The sequence below is a fragment of the Talpa europaea genome (genome assembly GCF_964194135.1).
Source record: "Talpa europaea genome assembly, chromosome: 14".
Taxonomy (NCBI): domain Eukaryota; kingdom Metazoa; phylum Chordata; class Mammalia; order Eulipotyphla; family Talpidae; genus Talpa; species Talpa europaea.
In genome coordinates this window covers 92796786-92814941 of record NC_140082.1, presented here as the reverse complement: position 1 = coordinate 92814941, position 18156 = coordinate 92796786, and the positions used below count along the sequence as shown (strand labels likewise).

Here is an 18156-nt window from a genome sequence, read left to right as displayed (position 1 = left end):
ACAGCGCTCAACACAGGCTTGTTTAAGAGGGGCGTGGAGGGGGCTCCCTCACACTCGCCGCTGCCCTGTGACGGGGAAACCACGCCAGCCCCCACCACAGCTCCTGAGAAGCTACTCCAACGCTTTAGCCTCCGTTTCCTTCTATGTAATGAAAACACAACTGGGCACCATCTCGAGCAGTGACGTGAGGCCGCAGGACCGAGCGCCGTCTCCCTTCATCCACAAAGCGGAGTGGCCAATGCTGCAGGGACGCCGGGGGAAGCCAGCCACGCTGCGACAGCAGTGCGAAACGAACACGGCTCCCTCTTTACCCCTCTCCCACGTGCAGCACACGCGAGAGAAACATGTGATGTGCTCGAGTGTCTGCTAGAGAGGCGAGGCCTTCACCAGGAGGCAGGGGCTTGGACAACGGACAGACGTGCATCCATCTCCCTCTTCTGGAGGAAGAGGCCGACCCATCTCCTCCTCAGCGCCGCCCAGCTCTGAAGCTCTCAGAGGCTCAGAGAGGAAGGATGGGGCCCAGCTCGGGAAGCGCTCACTGAGGAAGCGGTGCGGTCCAGCCAGGCACCCCCTGCAGGCCCCTCAGGAGGCCTGAGAACAGCCCGGGGCCGGGCAGCAGTCACAGGTGAGACGCCGCACCTCCCCTCACGGAGCACAGGCAGGTAGACTCCACCACACACCACCTCACGGGTTCCCAAAGCTCGGGAGGGTGTCACCTGAGAACAGGCTGAGCCCTGAACGGCACCCAGGCAGGGCCGCGCACACCCCAGGGAAAGACACAGCCCCGCCCCACTTTGGCGGCAGCACATCCTCCCCCCCCCCCCCCCCGCCCCCAGAGCTGGACAGGGGCCCTGGCTTCCTGCATTCACAACACAGCGACCGAGTGCCTGTTCCTCGTGAGCAGAATGTATTTCCAGCCTGCAAGAGCGGACTCTGGACTATGCCGTTTTACAGTCAGTTTTACCTTCTAGAGACACACTCGCCCCGTGCGGTGTGGGGACAAACACCAGGTTTGAGTGTGGACTGCGTCCGGCACATAAACCCTTCCAGAGCAGCGCGAGGGCTGGACCAAGGGGGTGACGTGCTCTGCAGAGGGGGCCACTGAGAGCCCCGACCACACAAAGGGGCTCCAACTCGGACAACCCTGAAGCAGCCGGTAGGCAACTCTGGTTCTTGTAAAATCCTGCCTGTTACACGCCTCATCCCCCAAACTCGAGCATCGGCCAATTTCCGGCTACGTCGCCTGCAGAGGAGACAGGCCCTCAGAGCCTCGAGGGCTGAGGAGACTCTTGTCAGAGAGGGGACGGCACTGGGGTGGGGGTTGAGAAGCAGAGGGCCCCTCGATACGGGCCCCGCCGCTGGGGATCGGGGGGACGGGGCGAGGCTTGTCCGCGCTGCCCCTCCGAGGAAGGCAGGCCCCCGCGTGGGCAGCGGCCACGTGCAGAGGAGGCCGCACGACCGCAAATGCGAGAAGGGGGCCCCGCCCTGCTGGTGTGACTCTCCGGGCGCAGGCGCTGCTGCGGGACTGGCTCGGCCCGGCCCCCGCACCCCAGTCTGTGCGGGTCCTGGCCCTCAGACAAACTGGGACAGGTTGGGGACTTTGATGTTGAGATCGCCGATGTTGATGTTCCGAGGGATCTCCGGGAGATTGATGTTCTTCACAGCAGACACAGCCCTGGCGGGGGCTGCCGAGAGACCACCCTGAGGAGAGAAGAGGTGGGTGAGGCCGACCTGTGTCTGCTTCGTGCTTAAAAAAAAAAAAAAAAAAAAAGCGGAAGAGGCTCCGACGCTGAGACTGAGCACACACAACGCAAGGTGCGATGTTCAGGTTACAGGGGCTTAGGGTCCGGGGGCCCGAGTTCTGTGGGCCTTTAGGGGCTGTGTCGAATGCAGTTTTGTAGCCCCAGCACAGAGCGGCACCTGGCATACAGGAGGCGCTCAGTATGGTTTACCCAAGTTGTACTCAGCCCCTGGGGCACTTCTCTGGTTATGAAGCAAAGTAAAACCCTCTCTCAAGAGAGGCAAGGGGTCACAGGGAAGTTCTTAAAAGGAAAAGGCAGTTCCAGCCCCGGGCCATGTGAGCTGGCCGGGGGACGTCACGTGGCCCAGGAGGGAGGCGCCTGTGCCAGCCCTCGCTGTCCCCGGCCCCCCGGTAGGGCTCTCTCCCAGCTGCCTCTCCACGATGCAATTCCAGCCTCACCCAGGCCTGTTTCTTCTGGTCTCCAGTCCCCTTGCCTCTGACTCACTCACTATTCCTGGAAGCTCCCCAGCCTGCATTTCTGAAACAACCGTAGTTGCCACAAAACACGTGGCCTGGAAAAGCTGCTTCAGCGGGGCCGGCAGTCCTCACGGGAAAGAATTCCAGTTTCTTCCTTTGTAAGATCTACTGCAGTTACAACGAGCGACGAAGCCCTTGAAGATGCTCAGTAACTACAGAGCGGCCTGTTCCGCCTGCTGGCACGGGTGGAGGTGCGTGCCGTGACCTCTGGCTCCCCGGGCAGGCCGATGAAGGGGACGGAGGCCTCGGCACAGGTACCAGGAGCATCTTGGTCAAACCCAGAGACCACCGGGCCTGCGCTGGGGCATGTCATTTCCAGACCAACCCAAACTCTACTGTAGCTTTCTATAAGGTTAACTGGAAATACGGGAACTGGGAACTCTGCGGTCTGAAAGACACCAAGAGAAAGGGCGGCTGGGAGCGCAGACTCCCACCCCACACACAAGTGAGGACGCCACACTGGACCCGAGGGGCCTCTGGCTCTGTCCAGGGACGTGCGGCTTGGAGGAGAAATCACAACCGCAGCCACCGACCACAGCCCCCACGCCGGGAGCTGCTTGCCGCAGCCACCGGCTTTCCCAGTCACACTGCCAGCCCGAGGCCGAGATTTCAAGCATCATTCTGACCTGTTGAATTCTCAAGGCCGGCCTTCCGGTCAGTGTGTTTGGGTGGCTCAAGGAGGAAAGGAGACAGGCTCGGGGCGCTCCGGCAGTTGCACCACGACACGAACCCCCACCAGCGCCCGCTCTACCCTCGCCCGGGGCGGAAGAGCCGCTACAACTCACCTCGGATTTCTCCAGCCTGTTCTGAGCTTCCATCTGAGCCACGATTTCATTCATGTTTGTTTCCAGCACCATCCCGCCCATCACCACCTCCTGGAGGATGTAGTGCACCTGAGGAGGAAGCAAGAAGAAGGGTCAGGGCAGTGGGGCCGCCGGGGCGGGCCAGGCGGCAGCCTCGGGGGCCCTCCCGCGCGGCGGGGCCCCGGTCAGACGAGACTCCTGAGGTCCCAGCTTCTCCGCTGCCAGGCGAGACCACTGGGCCTGCCCACGGGGCATCATACCCCAACCGCTCGGCTGCTCCCGGCCAGGGGAGGTGGCGAGTGCACAGGCCCTTGAGCCCCACCTTGGCCGAGTTTCGGCTCTGCTATTTGCGAGCTGGGCGCCGAGAACTAAACGCGACACCGTGTGTGAAGCACTGAGCTGGCGTGCGGTCCACGCTGGGTTCTGAGACGGTCGCGGCAGCTTCACCGCTGATGCCGTGGCGCCTGGCGCGGTGTCCCGCAGCCCCACAGCAGCCCGCAGCGCTGGCGGACGCCCGGGTTCCCACGCCGCCCTCTCCGCCACACTTCCTCCAAGCCCCAAACTATCTTCCCCCCAGATCACCGCTCGCCCCTGGCTCAGAGGGCAGCACGACGGAGGAATGAAAGGCACACGCGCCCCGGGTTCTGGGTACTCGGGAGGCGGGTGGCAGTATGAGGGGAGGCTTGAAGGAGAAGGTGCAGGAAAATGCCCGACACAGGCCCCGGGGACCAGCAGTCGATCATTAGGGGAAAACGTGCGTTAAGGCTGGATCTGAGCACCACAGCGCAAAGTGAGAACTCTTCATGCTGTTCAAAATGTGTTCCAAGTGCAAAAAAAAAAGTAAATAAAAATGTACACTCTGTTTTCTTTTCTTTTTTTTTTTTTTAAAAGATTTATTTATTTATTTATGCAAGCACTGGGTACAGTCAGAAGCGCGGGAGGGCGAGAGAATCCACCAGAGCCAGAGCGGGGAGCAGAGCAGGCAGGGGAGGTCTGTGCGCCATGCGGGATCCTCTTCTGGTGGCCGGGGAGCAGCCAGGCATCGAACTGGCGCTGCAGAGGCTGCGGGCAGCTTCGCAGCCCAGCGCTCACCGGCTGCGCCACCGGGGAGGCCCTGCACGCTCTGTTTTCTATAAAACTAGAAGATACCAAAACTCTGGCCCCCAAAGTAGGTGCAATAGCTGCCAAAATCAGGGACCTGTAAAAACATACTTCCTACAGGCAAAGGACACACCCTCTGGGACCAGACATCCTTTGCCTGGCAAAGCAGGAACTTGCGTGGGCCAAGAGTTAGGGCCAATCAACGTGCAAACAAGCTCTTCACCTCCCAAAGCGCGCCTGCGGCCGGGAGAGCACTGCCCTGCCCTCACAGAGCCCCATGCCTGGGCTGCGGAGGGACAGCCTGGACCCCACGCACGGAAGCGTGCAGCCAACCCGGAACAGCAGCCTGGCACCTCCCCAAGCCGGCATCCTGCAAACAGCTGGGCCATGGAAAACTTACCTATTTTTTTTTTAAAGACTTATTTATTTATACAAGCACTGGGTACAGTCAGAGGCGCGGGAGGGTGAGAGGATTCACCAGAGCCAGAGCGGGGAGCAGAACAGGCAGAAGGACCGAAGGACACCGCTGAGGGGAGCAGCGGGCGGCAGGGGAGGTCTGTGCGCCATGTGGGACCCTCGCCCGGCAGCCAGGGATCGAACCGGCGCCACAGAGGCTGCGGGCAGCTTCGCAACCCAGCGCTCAACCACTGCGCCACCGGGGGAGGCCCAAATTTACCAATAAAGACATGTTGTAAAAGGAAAGCTGCCCCGGGAAAACAGATAAACAAAATATGAAAGATTTGGAAAGAAAGAAGAAAACCGAAGGCAAAGACCAGGCGACGCTGCGTGGAGCAGATGAAGTGGCAGGGAACGAACGTGGACACGCAGACCGGCCCACAAGGCTACGGGCAGGTACAGTCCACACTGCGTCCACCAGGCTGACGGCATGTGGTGGCCAGGGCCAGCCACTGGCGCCAAGACAGACCTTCTAGGAAGGTTTCTAGATTTCTGCAACTAGGCGAAAAGATCAAACTGCTCAAAAGAGACAAAATCTTGAAAATGTTCACAGTAGAATTCAGTGCTAGCAGACCAAGGAGAGAAAGAGTGGCCCCGGAACTCTGTGCCCAGCCGACTGTCACTCAAGGACACCAGGACAGGAGCCTGGGCCCGCGGGTCTTCCGGAGGGAGCTCCCGAAGGACACTCTTTCGCCAACCCAGGGCGGCGGGAACGACCACGACGGCCGGCCACGAGCACCGAGGCGGCGAGCGCAGGCTGTGGGCGGAAGTGGGTCAGAGCGACAAGCGCCGTCCAGGCTGCAGGCCCCCACAGGCGGCAGGACGAGAACGCGGTGGGGAAGGGAGTGGTGCAGAGGAGAACACTGGTTTCCTCTCCATCACTAACAGAGTCCGTGGAAACCACTTAAAACCGACAACTCACGTACCAGGCGAGCACGGTGACTCCCCCCCAGTATCACTTGTTAAATAACAGTTGCAAGCCCCCAAACGTTGGATGTAAGGCCAATAAGGTCTTCCCAACGGGTTAGTGCTTCTTGCTTAAAATTCACCACAATGTGGGGCCTCCCCGGTGGCCCAGGGGTTAAATTCTCAGCGCTATCACGCTATCGCCAGCCACGGTGGCACGCACAAGTTTGATCCCAGGCCAGGGAGCTACTCACATGGCGCTGCAGACCTCTCCTGACTCGCCCGCTGCTCCCCGCAGCAGTGTACTTCGGTCAATCTGCCTGTTCTGTTCCCCGCTCTGTCTCTGGTGAATCCTCTCCCCCCCCACACCTCTGTCCTGCACCCCAGCTCTTGTGTGCATTAATAAAAATCAATCTTAAAAAAATACCATTAAAATAATTCACCATGGTGCACCCACAATGTCCAGTCTCTCTGAGGGAGAGAGAGAACCTGCACCGCTCTGAAGCAGGAAGGGCGGGTGCCTGGGTTTCTAGGATTCCTCCAGCCTAGTCTTTGGGAGTCATTCTGCCCAAACCTGGCTCAAGCGCATTTCCTTTTTAAAGGAACTTGCTTCTCCAAAGCACTTACCCTGGCGTTCACAGACCAACTCTCGCTCCCCACGCTGGTCCACCTGTGCAGCATCGACGATGTCACATAATGACCACCAGTGCAGCTGGCACCGACAGGCTGGACAACACCCCACTGACCTTTGGTAAAGCATCGTGAGCGACCAGCTGCCCACGGTGCTGACACGTCCCGGACCCCCCACTGACCGGGAGCGGATGACGAGGAGGAGAGGTGGGGAGCCTTCCTTCGAGGGGAGAGAGGGGGACCCGGAGAAAGCTGGAGGCCGCCAAGCAGGGGTGGAGGGAAAAGGCCATGAGTGACCAGTGCAAAGCTCAGGCACCTAAAAGTTAGAGTCATCTACAAAGAACGGCTCTACGCCGCCAGAGGGGTGACCCGATGGGACTGGTCGCAAGGCTGCCCGCAGAACTGCGGGGAAGCACTGAGAGGCAAAGGCCCCGACAACAGAAGAATTCTGAAGTCCGAATCACACAGCAATAAAACCCATCAGCGAAGAGGTACGGGTGCTCAAGCACCCCAACGCCAGCCTAATTCGGGGTGCACTGAACAGCAAGCATTATTAAGTAAAAATAATTCACAGCTTCCTGCTATGCTGGGCACTTCCCGCACAAGCGCCTGTGGATAAGGCCGCAGCAGCAGTGCTGCGGGTTCCCGCGACACGGCCAGAACGCAGGGCGTGCTCCCCAGAACCAACACAGCCCCCCGGAGCCCCCTTCCCTGACCCACCCACCGGACGCCGGCGCTGCCCCGCTGTTCCCCAGGAGCCGTCACGTCCGCCCCCCACCCAAAGGCCCTGGCTTCTGTAACGGGATCCCCATCTCATGTCCCAGAGCAATATGACTGTCCTGATAAGGATGGGGACCCCGCAGTCCCCCGTTTCTGGTACCCTGTTCATGTAATAGGTGAGATCAAACAGGCGCATGCTGAGGATTCAGGGTGCAGGTACAACTCTGGGGTGCTTATGTTCCACAGAGCTTGGATCAGAGGCGTGGCCAGCACATCCCCTGAAAATGCACAGAAAGGGGGGAGTAAAACCCGGGAGGCTGAGGGGAGTTAAAGGACTCGAACCTGCTGAGGCTTCCTCCCGGAAGCAAGCACTTTTCCCAGGTGGAAGGCGGCTGAGTGCCCCACTCTGCTGAGATCTGCTGATCCCCACTCTCCTGCCTGCACCATTCTTCACAGGCCCTCTAAGCAGCTCTGTGAAAATAACACACGTGCTTCCAGAACCTGAGGTGCCGAGTACCCAGGGCTGGGCCGGGAGAGCTCAAGGGCGGCTAAGATCCCTCTGGGTTGAGACGTGCTCCCTCTCCTCGGCTGCACCTGTGCGGGTCTCTTCTCCGCGGTCATCGCCCCAGGGCAGGCCCTATGTCCTCCTCCTCTGGGCCGCTGGCGTCGAGCCCGGACTTGCCCAGGTGCTGGCAGAATGGATGGGAGAGACTCAGAGGGTCAGAAGCCTTGACGGAGGAAACGCAGGGCTGGCGTCCCTTTCTGGCACTGAGACACGCCACTGCCCGGGACAGTCACAGCTACAACGAAGGAGCCCAAAACGAGCCTGCAGCGTGGATGGGGTCCACCAGGGAAAACAAGTCACTTCGAGGCGGGGCCTTGGGGACACAGTTCTGGAGCTTTGGGGGAACAGGTCAGTTTCAACGACCCGGAGGACAGAAGGTTCAGGACCCTCGGGAGCTCCATCCTTGGGCGTCTCTCACGACTAAGGTCGCACGAATTCTGAGTCCAACACCGGGACGGCAGAGCCCATCCTGGAGCCAGACGACGCCAGACCTGAGCCCCCAGGGCGCAGACACAAGGCACTGGGAGGTGTGGCAGGTGAGCAGCTCAGAGACTAACCGCTGACAAGGCTCCCCGCAATGGCACCGAGCCCAGCCCCAGAGCAGTAGTTTCTCCACTCAAATCCACCTACGTCCAGGGCAGGACCCCCTGCAGAACTGCACGGGCAGAGGAGCTAATGTGCCCCGGCCCAGCGCCTGCTAGACCCCTCCCTCTGCAGGCGCCTGGTGGGAGACAAGGTCTGTGGTACCACAAAGGAGGGCGCGCCTCCTACAAAGGAAAGGTGCGCCTCCACCCTCCCACACATCCTTCTTCCAACAACGGTGGCCACAGCACACCCATCAAACGCAGAAGAGCTAGTGTCAAGCTGTCACTACGTGCTGATGACTTTTTCTGCCCCTTCCTGGCTTGGCCGGCTTCACTATTTCCTAGGAAACCTGCGAGGAAGCAGCAGGGGGGTCCTCGGGAGGATGCTGGAGCGTGAGGTGGCACCCACTGGGCCAAGGGTAGGCGGCAACTCCAAGATGCCTTGGCAAACGGGGAAAGAAAATTACCTGTGAGTCATCTGGGCACAGATTCAGTTTCCAGTTCCACAACACCCCTTTCAAGAAGTGAAAGGGGAAGCGGGCATGAAGCTGCCCTCTGGAACTTGCTGTACACGCGGCCTTCTCTCTTTCATCCCCAAGTCCAACGTTTCATCGGGTCTTTTCATTTTTTAAAGATTTATTTATGCATGCAAGAGCCGGGGCACAGGCCAGAGGCGTGGGGGGTGAGAGGATTCCCCAGAGACAGAGCGGGGAGCAGAACAGGCAGACTGACTGAAACACACCGCCGAGGGGAGCAGCGGGGAGACAGGAGAGGTCTGCCCTGCCATGTGGGCTGCTCTCCCGCCAGCCGGGGATTGAACTCGTGCTGCAGTGGCCGCGGATTGCTTCACAGTGTGGTGCTTAACCGCCTGCGCCACCAGGGAGGCCCCTGTTTCATCCGTTTTTAAAAACATGCTGCAGCCTGGCCTCCCCTCCCCCAGCTCACCTGCTGACACCCGAGCAGGGGGGGGGGGGGGCGGCTGGGGCGTCCAGGCAGGATGCTGGGGGAGGCCTGGGGCGCACAACAGGAGGACGGCCGCTGCACAGGACGGCGACCCCAGCCCGGAGACGCGGCGCACGAGACCAGCGTCAAAGCACAGCAGCGACCGCACTGGACGCTCCCGGGACGTCTAAAACAGAATATTCTGGACATAGTTTTGCCTTTTCTTTCACTCCTGGTTAACGCCCACTGCCAAGCGCTTCCCGCAGCGAGTCCTGGGGGTGTCAGACGCAGGCCGCGGCCACACCGCTCCCAGCCAGGAGAGCAGGCGGAGGGAGCAGCCTGCCCGGCTGGTTCCGTGTTGCTCTTTTCTTTGCTGTCAGTGTTTCCTGACCCACTTCTTGTGACTGTCCTTGGTCTGCAGACTGGACAATTCCAGAAATGTCATGTGAAATCCCGAGACTCCACCCTGGGTCTTGGATGGACTTTCTCTCTCTTCCGCTCGCTCGTCCACACAGCGGTCAGTGAAAAACAAATGAACGCAGGGGAGCCTCGGCTTACACGAGGTCTAAGCTACCAGGAAAGATGGAAACGACAGCTCGCCACAGCTCCCGCCACCCGCCGGTGTGGTCCAGCCCTGCTACGTCTCCCTCTGGCCACGGAGCTGTCTTTCCCCTGCAGCTGAGCACCAGAGGAAGCGGCCAGTCCGCTGAGGGGCCACCCTAGCTGAGAGTCAGCCTTCCACGCCAAGCACTGCCATCACCCTGGGACCGCAAGGTGCGGAGGGGCACGTGACCCACACGAGGGCAGAGGCAGAGAGGGGCCGAGTCAGGTCTCCCACCGCAGGCCCAGGCGAACAGGGCAAAGCTGTGGCAGAATCACCCCGTGCGTGGGACGTGCGTTCTCTTTCTCTCTGCCAGACGACTGGAGCGGGTCTGTGTGAGCTAAGTGCGCCCGTGTGGCCCCACGGTGCCCTCACACAGGGTCATGTGTGAGGTTCAAGACACTCATTTCCACTAGAAAAACATGTCCTATAAAATGCCTATTGTCTAAATGCCACCGGGCCACAACAGCCAGGGCTGGGAGGAGGAACTGGAGAGAAGGTGTGGACTCTGGCCTCACAGGGCGTAAAGCAAGGAAGATAAAACACGCATCAAACTAAATATAATAAAGGGATAAGAGCCACAGCTCTGCGCGGAACGCCACGGGGGCTCAGCTGAGGGTGGGCCTTGAGTTAACCCGTGAGCAGAGGCGTCTCCAGGCAGGGGAGGGGCGGACCGCCCAGCAGCCCGGTCAGCGTCCTCGTCCTCGTGCCCTGCTGACTCCCTCTCCCTCAGCAGGGGCCGGCCAGCCCGCGGGCTTAAGCTCCTTCGTGCAGCGAAGTATACGCCCTGCGCATTATTTCTTCCTCTTTAAAACAAACAAACAAACAAACAAACAAAAAATCCCAAAGACCCAACACAGTTCTGCTCAGAGTCAGAGTTCTCTGTGGAAGTTTTTAAACATGTCCTCACGGGGCTGCGCCTCTGCAGCCCGCAGCTGCGTCCTCCCTCTCCTGCTGCCTGCAGCGCCGTCCGAGACGCGAAGCACAGCGCGAGGTAATGAAGACGGGCCGGGCAGCGCCGCCATCCCTCCGGTGGGTCACAGGCTAGCGAAACAGGACCCGAATCCACCTCCAGCCTCGCGAGGCCGCTCGGGCAGGGGAGGACGCCAGGGGGCCGATGACCAGTGTGGAGCCGCAGGCCCCGCACTCAGAGCCCCGGCCGGGTCGGCTGCCGCCCTTCCAGGGCTCTGGCTGCCCTGAGACGCGGCGTCCGGCTTGGCATCTCCCCAGACCCCACCTGTGTCCTCTGAGCAGCAAGAAGTCCCTGCCCTCTGCCCTCGAGCCTTTCAAGCTTCCTCACCTGAAGAGGCAGGCAGGTAAGTGCAGCACAGGTTACCTGACCTTTAGGTAAAAATTCGAGCTGCCGCGCCTGGATCCACAGTCCTGGACCCACCCTTTGCTCCTGGAATGGGCCTGGCCCCTGCCCCTCCACTCCTCTACCCCCCGGGTCAAAGCTCACAAAGCTCAACCCTAAAGAGAGCGACAGGACAGTTCAGCGGGCCACAGCGCAAAGCTCAAGGAGGAACAGCAAGCGCGAGGCAAGGGGCAGCTGGGCAAGGCCGGAGGGCTGGCTTCTCTCTCAGCCCCGCCAAGGGCCTCCGTGCCATCGGCGACAGCATCCCCAGCTCGTCCTACATCGGGAAGATGTACTTGTGGGGCATACTGCCCCATCGCTCGGTGTCCACTGGCATCGCACAGGCTTGAGGGGGGCGGGGGGGAGGGAGGCCCACCCCACTTCTGCTTAAGCATCACTGTGGGGGGGAGGGGGGCAGCCACTGCAGAACTCAAGCAAGGTGCCCAGCGAGGCCGCACCACCTTTCGAGCAGCCCTCCCGACCGCTCCATAGAAGAGACCAGGCCACGTCCACCCGCCCCTCGGCCTCCCCTTCTGCTGCACTCACCAGCCCCTCACACGGATTCTGGCTCCCCCACGGGGATTCGAGAGTTTTAAGGCATAAGGACTCGGATAGCCGTGACAGGTGAAAACGCACAGAACTGCACGGGACGGACGGGAGGAGCGTGAATGTTGGGGACGAGGCCACAGTGCCAACTCTGAGTAGGTGCAGGCCCGGCCCGGGCGCGCATGGGTGGCATTTTGTGTGCTGCGAGTTTTCATTGAATTGCGGGCGTTTCACGTGCTTGGCCCTTCCAAATGCCAGGAGGGCCCCTCGCCACAGTGAGGTGGGCTGGGGCGGGGGGCAAGACAAGGACTGCCCGTTCCAGGAGCAAAGGGCTTCTGAGGACCAGCTTCCCTGCAGGGTGAGTGGACCTGCCAGCCCAGCGGGGCGGGGGCGGGCGCGGCGGAGCCTGAGGTGAAGGAGTGTGGCTGGGCGGCGGGCGCAGACACAGGAACGGAGCGCAGGAGCAGAGTCGGGTCGTACTAGGTTTCCTAGGAGGCTGCTGGGAGAGAGGCCGCTGAAGCAGCAGCTCAAGGGCCAGAGGGAACACTGGACAGCGACCCGCCGAAGGGCTGGCACGCGGGAGGCTCTCAGCATGAGGAAGTGTTGAAAGCGCCCGCCCGGAGGGCACTGGGAAGTGTCCTCTGGACTCGCTAATGCCATCCACTCAGGCTTCTCTCCACCTAAGCCCCCGAACCCTCCGAGCTCTCCCAGGGCTCCCAGCCCACTCAGAGGTGCAGCGGGCAGGGCCCTCCTGGGTTAGTGGAAAGAAGATGGACTTTTAGCCTCAGGCCCTCAGTGCAGGCCTCACTCCCTGGACCGGCACCACCCGCGCCCAGAAGGGCCCTGCCTCCAGGCGCTCTCCTCAGAGCCTGTGCAGGCCTGCGGCTCCAGCCCACAGGCACCGTCCTCCTCCTAGAAGCCAGCAGCCCCAGCTTCGGCGGCCCCCCGTCAGCTAAACTCGGCCTCACGCTCTCCGCCTTGTCCACCGAGCCTCAGAAATGGCTGCTTCTTCAAGGCCCTACTCTTTCTCTGCCTCTGATCAAGTATCACAGCATAAAAGATCTCGCGGGAATCAGGTACAGACACCCCAGCTCCACGAAGTGTGCCTCGCACCAACACTGTACCGTGGTCAGCACCAGGTGGGCTGAAAAGCCACGTTCAACTTATGGCACCTTTTCCAAAAGTGCTGCTGACTCTGGGGCCAAGACCTGGCCCGAAGGGACCCACCTGCGAGCAGGGCCGCGGGCTCGAGGGCAGGGCGCCTGTGGCCTCCTCCCCTGCCCAGCTGCCGCGGTGTCCTTCCCGCCCACACATGCTTGGGAACAGAGCGAGAACGCCGGGGACCTGGGGAAGCTTCTGTGGGGGGTGGGGGTGCCTGCTTCCCGAACATGGGAGCAAGTGACTCAGGGCAGGAACGTGAAACCTCCCGTCGCCTCTGCAGGGGCAGCGTGCGCGCCAGCGCCGATCACGCTGTGGGAGAGACCGGAGAGCTGCTACGCAGGATGCCTTTTTCTAAAATTCAACCGCGCTCCCTTCCTCCCAGGGCCTGTCTCCTCCTTTTGGGCACCACGGTTTCCAGGCTCCACCTCCAAGGCGATACTGAAGGAAACATCAGCTTTTCTTCTAAGAAAACAAACGAAGGGCGGCAGCCGTGAGTGACCTCCAGAGCCGTTTGGGGTTCGTCTCCTCCCCTGGCGCGGGCGGGACCCCACGTCCCTGGCCCCTCAGGTGCGGGCGCAGTGAGTGCGGGGGGTGGGGCTCTACCGGTGGCACCAGTGCCTGGGCCCCACCGGCGCAAGCTCCCCAGTGGCCACGCACCCCGCCTGGCAGAAGTGAACCGCACTGGCTGCTACACACCAGTACACCCTGGGGTGGCAGATTCCCCGGCCCAGCTGGACCCACAAAGGACAGGCCTGGCACAGGGCCCTCCGCACAGGCCCAACTCTGCTTTCTGTCAGAGCAGAGCAACCGGCCTGCGCCCTGCAGGGCGGCGGCAGGAACAGAGGCCGGGAAGGCAGCGAGTCCGGCAGGGCACAGCGCGGTGATGGCGACGCTTATCTGCGGTGTGGCCGGGCCGCCGCGCCGCTAATGACCCGCACTATTGACTATGGCCTCGTAAGCGGGGGGTTTATGGAGCAGGCGGCTATCAAACAGAGCACGAAAGGTCAGCCTGCTGATCCCGAGCACTGTCATCCTAACGCTCCCAGCGGTGGTAACAAGGAAAGACTACACGGCCTCGAAGGCTCCCCTCCGCGCGGGGCGGGCAATCAATGCCAGGGCGCGGGCGAAGTCCAAGGGAGGAAAGGGGGCGTGTGCGCGAGGCGGATGCTCGGCGCCACCGGGGCGATCTCGCTTTTCTTTCTTTTCCACAACGCGGTGTCAGACATGGAAGGACTCAGACGGGCGGCCAGAAGCAGCCGCACGCCGGCGAGCTCCCGCCACCAAGCGTGGGCTTCTTCTAGGCCCAAACGCTCCTCCCTCACCACCACAAACACAGAACACACGCCCGAGCACCGTCCCCGCTCCGGGAGGCCAGCGACCAGGTCACCTGCGCCAAGAGGGCGAGGGCGTGCTGGGCGGTAACGAGCTCTGCTCTCGGCCCGGTACCCGGAGGCACGCTGATAGGCACCAGGCGCTATCGTGTTTACGAGCCTCTCCTCTGAGGGCTCCGCCGGTCATTCACATTTTGAGCCTCAGCATTTTCCCATCTCAGCAGCTGACTCCACAGCAGTTTAAATTCCATACTATGAGGTTTCCTGGGCTCAGACCCACCCAAAAGCTTATGTTTCGAGTCACCTGCGAGAGCCCGAGGCAGACGGACGTCTGTGACCTGGCCTGGGCCCAGTCCCGGCCCAGTCCCGTCACGCGGCCGCTGCATCGGGAAAGCCCATGGATCCAAACCCAGCACCGCCACCCTAAAGACCCTGGCGGGGGGGTCCGAATGCCAGGCCGCCCACAAGGTTTCCCATGAACCATCAATTCACCAGGTTGACCCCGACCCCCAACTCAGTCACGATGTTGAGCTGTGTTTGGGGGCTTCTAAACACAGAGGAACAAGTCACGCCAAGCAAGGTCAACTCCAAATGGTGCCCTGGGGAGAGCTGAGAAGAACCAGCCCCGAGAACAGGACCTGAGCCCCGCAGCAGTGTCAGCCCTGGGCAGCCTGACAGGCCAGCTCCCGGGGCTCTTCGGTGAGAGGCAACACAGCAGATCTAGGGAGGGAGGCCAGGGCAAACGCAGGCAAGGAACCAAGTCGGGAAAATGTACACACTTACAAAAACCAAGGTACACAAGCCAGAAAGGCCAGCAGGTCACATGGTCCGCAGACAGCATGACAGGCAGGGTGATGAGGACGCGCTGGAGGGTGGGAGGATTCGAGCAGAGGGAACCAGAGGCAGTGGCAGCACCACTGGAATGGGAGAGCGTGGGGAAGAAGCCACTGTCAGGACAAGCACTGAATCTGGCTCTGGATAAGAAGTAGCAAGAGGGGGGCCTCCCTGCTGGCCTAGGCGTTGAGTCTCAGCGCTGTCACCGCCATGGCCTGAGTTCGATCGCTGGCCAGCCAGGGTGCTGACCCGCAGGTCATAGCAGACCTCTCCTGTCTCCCTGCTGCTCCCCTCAGCCGTGTATTTCAGTCAATCCACCTGTTCTTCTGCTCCCCACTCTGTGTCTCATGACTCCTCTTACCCCCCCCCCGGCCTACACCCCAGTTCTTCTACACAAAAATAAATAATTATTAAAATAAGTGGCAAGAAAGAGAAAGAAACTAGCATACAATGAGGAAGACGCGACTTCAGGCAACTGGAAATACAGGAACAGGCCTCCAGCCATACACCAGGACTGGAAAAGACAGCAGAGAACTACCTGGATGGACAACGGGTGAGATCTGCAGGAAGATGAGCGAGGAGGTGACATCATTGACTGACAAAGGCAGGAAGAGAAACGGAGAACACCAGAGGGTTCTACGCGACAGGAAGGAGTAGAGGAGGACGAGAAGGCGGCCTGCCACAGCCAGCCATGGCACCCGGTCCATGGAAAGTGAGAGCAGGCGCAGCTGGCCAGGGGGTTAGGAAGTGGCCAGCACATTCGGGGGAAGAGTGAAGACAGGGCTCCGGAAAGGGAGCGGGGGAGCAAAACTGCAAGGGGGCACATCACTCACTCAGCGGAGTGGTGGGCGCAGGGCTAGTGACAAGGGGGAGCAGAGCACAGGCGCCCTGCACTCTCAGGTGGGCCAGTCGGGGGCGGCCACGGAAGGAGCAAAGACACCGCAGGGACAGACTGAGAAGCGAGACCGCGGTGAACGTCGGGGGAGATGAGAAGAGGACTGAGCTAACATTTTCCTCCGACAGGAAGGGAGAGGGAGAAAGTGAGCAGAGCAGCCGTGACTGAAAGAGGCTGTTAGCAAAGGTAATTCAGGAGGGGAACAAGAACCCTAACTTAGAATAAACAAGCCGCCAGGGCCGAGGGAGGCCACCTCTAGCCCCACCAGGGACCTGCTCTTAGCCACCCCGCAGCAGCGCCCCTACAGTCTGACGCCAAGCCCCGGGCGGAGGCGGAGTTCCTCACTCACGGTGGAGCAGGCTGTGCAGGGAAGGAGGGTGGAGGTCAAGGTGAGAGTGCAGCTGTCTATGACAGACCTTTGTGATCTGGGGGAGACCATCTGCTCCTCTCAATGGAAAACACACCTGCCAGGAGCAGCGCTCCGGAGGCAGAGAGCCTGGAACACCGGCTGGGAGACGCTTGCAGACCCTCGAAGGCTGAGCAGAGCAAAGGTCTGACTTCTTACATCATTACTTTTCAAAAGCCTCAGCAGAAACAGGTATAAACTGCTGATGTCACGTAAACAGCTAAAAATAGACCGTTTTATAAAGTGTAAATGAAATGAGCAGCAGTTGCCAAATAGTTCAGGGCACTGAGCTGAAGATAAGATAGGACAGATGACATTTTTATGGTCTTTCCTTTTCAAGCCAAGTCCAACAGAATCGCTGGGACCGGGATCACTTCGCTGCTTTAGCAGCTGTCCTCACGTCAGCTCCAGAGATGGAGAAAGGTTTGATACTTTTAAAAATCCTTCACCTAGAGAAGGAGACGCCTCAGCCCGATGACGAATATTTATCAAACTCCTTCAGCAAACACTGTGCGGTGATGGTGGGAGGGCAGCTCCCTGTGCCACTGTCACCGCCTCTCAGCATTCCCTGGAGTGACCAGTCAGCAAGGAAAGCAGCGAAGAGACATGAAAAAGGCAAAGGTGTTTTTTTTGGAAATAAATGGGCAAATATTCACAGAAAAAGGCCCGGCATAAGAGCTCAACACAACCTCTGGATTCAAGCATCAACATACAGAAATAAAATGATTCCTACAGAGCAAATATGAATATACACCATATAAATACTGAACATAAAACGTGTAAAAACCTCGACGGGGAAATGTATAAAAGTCCACGACACAAGCTCCAAGAGGACGCGAGGAGGAGCACTTCACAGGCGGACGGGGCTCGGAGGACAAAGGTGCGCGTTCTCCTCAGCTGCTCTGCACGCACCGATCCCCAACCAAAATCCGAACAGGGTTGGGGTACGTGTCATTCACAGGCTCAGTTGTGCACTCAAGTGCAAAGGACCCAAAGTCCCCTCCCCACAGGACGCTGCCTGCGGCTGCCCCTCCAGGCTCTCCCTCCGCGGGCCCAGAGTCTCCAGGCGCTAGGCAGCTGGCCCCCCAGACAGGTAATGAACAGCCGGCCCCAGCACACAGCGCCTGGAGTGCAGCTGCTCTCTCCTCTCTGGGAAAGTCACTCCCAGGAACCACCAGGAGGGCGGGGAAGTAGCTCAAGCAGTGGCGGGTCCCCGCACCTCTTCTGGGCGCAACAGGGGAGGATGGGAGCCTGGGCCTTCTCTTCCCTGGCCTGGAGGCGCCACCTTCCCCTGGTGAAACTTAGCCCCTAAGCCGTGTGAGTTCACCTCTGGCCAGGTAAGCGAGGGCTGCAGCCACAAGGTGTCCTCTGCACACAGGTGGTAACCCAGAGGTCACGCCTTGATGTCACAATTTGAAAAACTGTTTTAAAGGTTTTAAAGTAGTAACAAGACCTGTAGAAGAGAGTCCTCCCTTCCCCCATCTGCCAACCTCTCATCTTAGCCTTTCCCACCTGCATGAAAGGGAAGGTGACTGAGCCACGGCTCTCCTGGCAGAAGTGACAACACGGGGCTCCCTGGTGGTGCAGGGGTTAACGTCTCAGCGCTATCAAGCAATCGCACACAGTGCCTTGGCCCAGAAGTGCCCCCTGAGAAGCCTGGCAGAGTGAACTGAGGCTGAAGATCCCACTGGACACGGCCAAGTCCTCTCGATGGCAGTGCCAGCAATCACACATCTAAAAACACCATCATCCTGGTGGTGAAAACAGGTTCATAAAAGATCATCGCTTAGCAGTGAGCAGTCATCTACAAATCGTGAGCTCCCTCCAAAGGGCCGTGGGTCTTGGTGACAATTACAGGCGCAAACTTGAGATGCGCAGCTCCCCATTGAACACTCTGGGTACAGCTCATGCCCCACTGCACAGCTTCAACACGGCAGCTTCCACGCCCCGCGCCACCTCCTGTTTGCTGTGGCACGTGAGCGCACAAGTGGTGCCGGTGATGCCAGCCACACAGCACACTTCAATCCTGCCTGAGTTGGCTTC

General features: G+C 60.2%; 1 protein-coding gene across 5 annotated transcripts in view; it reads right to left on the bottom strand.

Annotated features, from left to right (window-relative positions):
- Window positions 1–890: 890 nt before the first annotated feature.
- Window positions 891–18156, bottom strand: part of LOC311183504 (AP-3 complex subunit sigma-2) — a gene marked incomplete at its 5' end in the record, with an annotated part of 32386 nt that continues 15120 nt past the window's right edge. For 2 of the 5 annotated variants that reach the window (XM_084252994.1, XM_084252995.1), the window contains 2 exons: window positions 891–1701; window positions 3064–3171. In XM_084252994.1, coding sequence (XP_084109120.1) covers window positions 1573–1701; window positions 3064–3171 — 237 coding nt within the window. In that variant the 3' untranslated portion in view covers window positions 891–1572. Of the gene's footprint in view, window positions 1738–3063; window positions 3172–18156 lie in introns of all 5 variants that reach the window. The other 3 variants (XM_084252996.1, XM_084252997.1, XM_084252993.1) reach the window with 2 other exon arrangements.